Here is a 2,377-nt window from a genome sequence, read left to right as displayed (position 1 = left end):
ATGTAAATCATCAGATTATCCAGTAAAGACAGTTGCTTTATTCCCAGGAAATGAAACAATGTTTATTTTTAAAAACTTTATTTTCTTTTTTTGGCAAAAACATCAATAAATACTTAAATCTCTTTCTTGTAAGAAACAAACAGTGCATAATTGACACTAAACAAGGCATTACACCTTACAGGAAAGACATAAAATGTCCAAGGGATATTTAGTTCTTAAAGCTTCACCATTCGAAATGTTGGCCACATACTGTGAAATTGTTGCAATAAATAACAACTGACATTCTTTTAAACACTTACGAAAAGAGATGTACACATATATTCACTGACCCTGACAATGACCTCACTATTGCTTGGATCCCCTGTCCTCTGTCATGGCAGCTGACATTGCTGCGGGATCCTCAGAAATATTACTTTAATGTCTACAGAACATTTGCATACATTTTACCTTCAAATTAAATAAGAATCCGAATTGGACGAACTTGGGTTTGACATAAAATAAACAATAAAAATAACAGTAGAGTGCCCAACTAGAGTCAATCACATCCTTAATGATTTTACTTGTGAAATATTAACATAGAATATTTGAAAACTAACCAATAAATAAATAAATAAGTAAAAGAACTATCCTAAGAGATACTCAAACATATTAAGCCCAATCCAGGTGGCTTTGGGAGCTCATGATTCTTCTTTTTCTTCTATGATTTCTGTAGGGCAGTGCCTGCTTCAGAAACAGCCACCAATCAGCTTCCTGCTTCCTCTGGTCAGTTGGAGCTGTCCCTAGAATGAGGAAAAGGGTGTCCTTAGTAGCTGCTCAGGGAAGCCAGCTGTACTGTACCCTCCTCCTATCCTGCCCTCTAGATACCAGTCTTTTGAATCTAGTTTTTCCCAACCTGGCATGAAGTGACTGCTTCTAGACTGTGGTTGAGACCTCTAGGCTCTTAGATGATCTTATTTAGGAATGCCAGGGGTGGGGGTGGGGGTGTCTGTGGTCCTTATTGAATTATTGGCTGTAAACAACCTAGAATCTCTTGGGTAGGTGAGTACCAAGAAGAGTGACATTGGATCGTTTGTCACACTGTGCCTCACTTAAGCCTCAGAGCTACCTCAGGTAGTAGCTACCATAGTTTTCCCTGTTTTACTGAGTCTAGATAAGCTAAAGAATTTTCCTTGAGGTATATGGCTAATAGGTGGTCAAATCCAGATTCGTACTCAGTACAGTGTCACTGCAAAGTCCCTGCTCTTCACCATTAACTAAGCTTTAGGGCCCGTGTTGCAGAGAAACAAGGATTCTACTTTTCAGGTGTGAAGCCCAGAAGAACTGGGTGGAAGCGGGGAGGTGGATGCCAGTGTTTTTTAATAGGTGGAAAGCTTTTTAGCATAACTTCCCAACTCCAATGAGAATTTTAATGAAGGTTGTTTTACCCCCATTCGTCTGCATGGAGATGGAGAGGGGAATAGGGATATAAAGACGGAGAGCTCCGGAAATATCCTTCCCACCCAGGGCAGATTAATGACCTTAATGGCAACTTTAATTGTGAAATAATAACTTTTTACTCCTTCAGCTGAACTCTGGGTTTCCCTGATATAATTTCCAGGAGGCAGATGCCAGTATCTGTCACAAACGACGCTAGCCCCGTAACTCACTTCTTCAGCACCTTATCCAGGAATATCTTAACCACAGGCGCTGCTGGGTTGAGACAAACTTCCTGCCCATCCTTGAGAATGGCTCTGCAGACAGAAGGGAGAAGCCACGTGAGACAGGAGGGCGGGCTGAGGGTCAGGGTGAGGGCATCTGGACAATGGAGGTGACAAGGACCGCAGTAGCAGCAGCAGCGAGTGGTGACACTTACATGACTTCGATTTGGGAGCAGTGGGGTCCTGGGAGTGTCACCTCCACACTCTGGATGATTTTGGGATGAACTCCCTGCTTGGTCTGCAAGCACTGGCAGCGCAGTTCACTAGCCACGGGCGCCCCTGCGGGGACAACAGACTCCGTTGGTGGGACTGTTCCCCCAGTGGGCGCCCACCCATCGTCCCTGTCCCGCCCTTGGGTTCCGAGTCTCACCTGCAGCGTGCCGGCAGGCGGCGACCAGGAGCAGGAGCAGCAGCGTGGCCCGGAGGAGCCCGGGGGCGCGGGGGGCGGCGACGGTCGCGGTGCGGGCCATGTGGCTCAGCTCGGTGGTTCGGGGCGACGGTGCCTGGAGCGCGAGAGCTGGCGGGAGAGCTGGTGGAGCGAGATCTGTGGCTCCTCGAGACGGGCGAACCCCTTTTATCTATGATCGGGGCTGGAAGCTCGCAGCCCCGGGCCCGGGAAATTCCCCGACTTGGTCGTTCTCCGTGGCGAGGGAGGCGCGGCCCCGCCCCAGAGGGGAGTC

At 47.6% G+C, this 2,377-nt stretch overlaps 1 protein-coding gene across 1 annotated transcript; it reads right to left on the bottom strand.

The window, feature by feature from the left end:
- Positions 1-636: 636 nt before the first annotated feature.
- LOC118643206 (growth-regulated protein homolog) lies at positions 637-2,167 on the bottom strand. Its single transcript, XM_036281178.1, has 4 exons — positions 2,068-2,167; positions 1,853-1,976; positions 1,647-1,730; positions 637-779 (listed from the first exon to the last, which is right to left on the bottom strand). Exons 1-4 carry the CDS (start codon positions 2,165-2,167, stop codon positions 764-766), a joined length of 324 nt encoding a protein of 107 aa, XP_036137071.1. The 3' UTR covers positions 637-763.
- Positions 2,168-2,377: the final 210 nt, after the last annotated feature.

Source organism: Molossus molossus, unplaced genomic scaffold (assembly GCF_014108415.1).
Source record: "Molossus molossus isolate mMolMol1 unplaced genomic scaffold, mMolMol1.p scaffold_m16_p_1, whole genome shotgun sequence".
NCBI classification, from domain to species: Eukaryota; Metazoa; Chordata; class Mammalia; order Chiroptera; family Molossidae; genus Molossus; species Molossus molossus.
This window is presented reverse-complemented; position numbering and strand designations above follow the sequence as displayed.

What these genes read in the sequence shown, in the direction of transcription:
- LOC118643206 (XM_036281178.1), bottom strand. Translation starts at nt 2,167, where the DNA reads ATGGCCCGCACCGCGACCGTCGCCGCCCCCCGCGCCCCCGGGCTCCTC. An exon ending in CGCCTGCCGGCACGCTGCAG is followed by an intron (nt 1,977 to 2,067) that starts GTGAGACTCGGA and finishes TTGTCCCCGCAG; the next exon opens with GGGCGCCCGTGGCTAGTGAA. An exon ending in TGCTCCCAAATCGAAGTCAT is followed by an intron (nt 1,731 to 1,852) that starts GTAAGTGTCACC and finishes TTCTGTCTGCAG; the next exon opens with AGCCATTCTCAAGGATGGGC.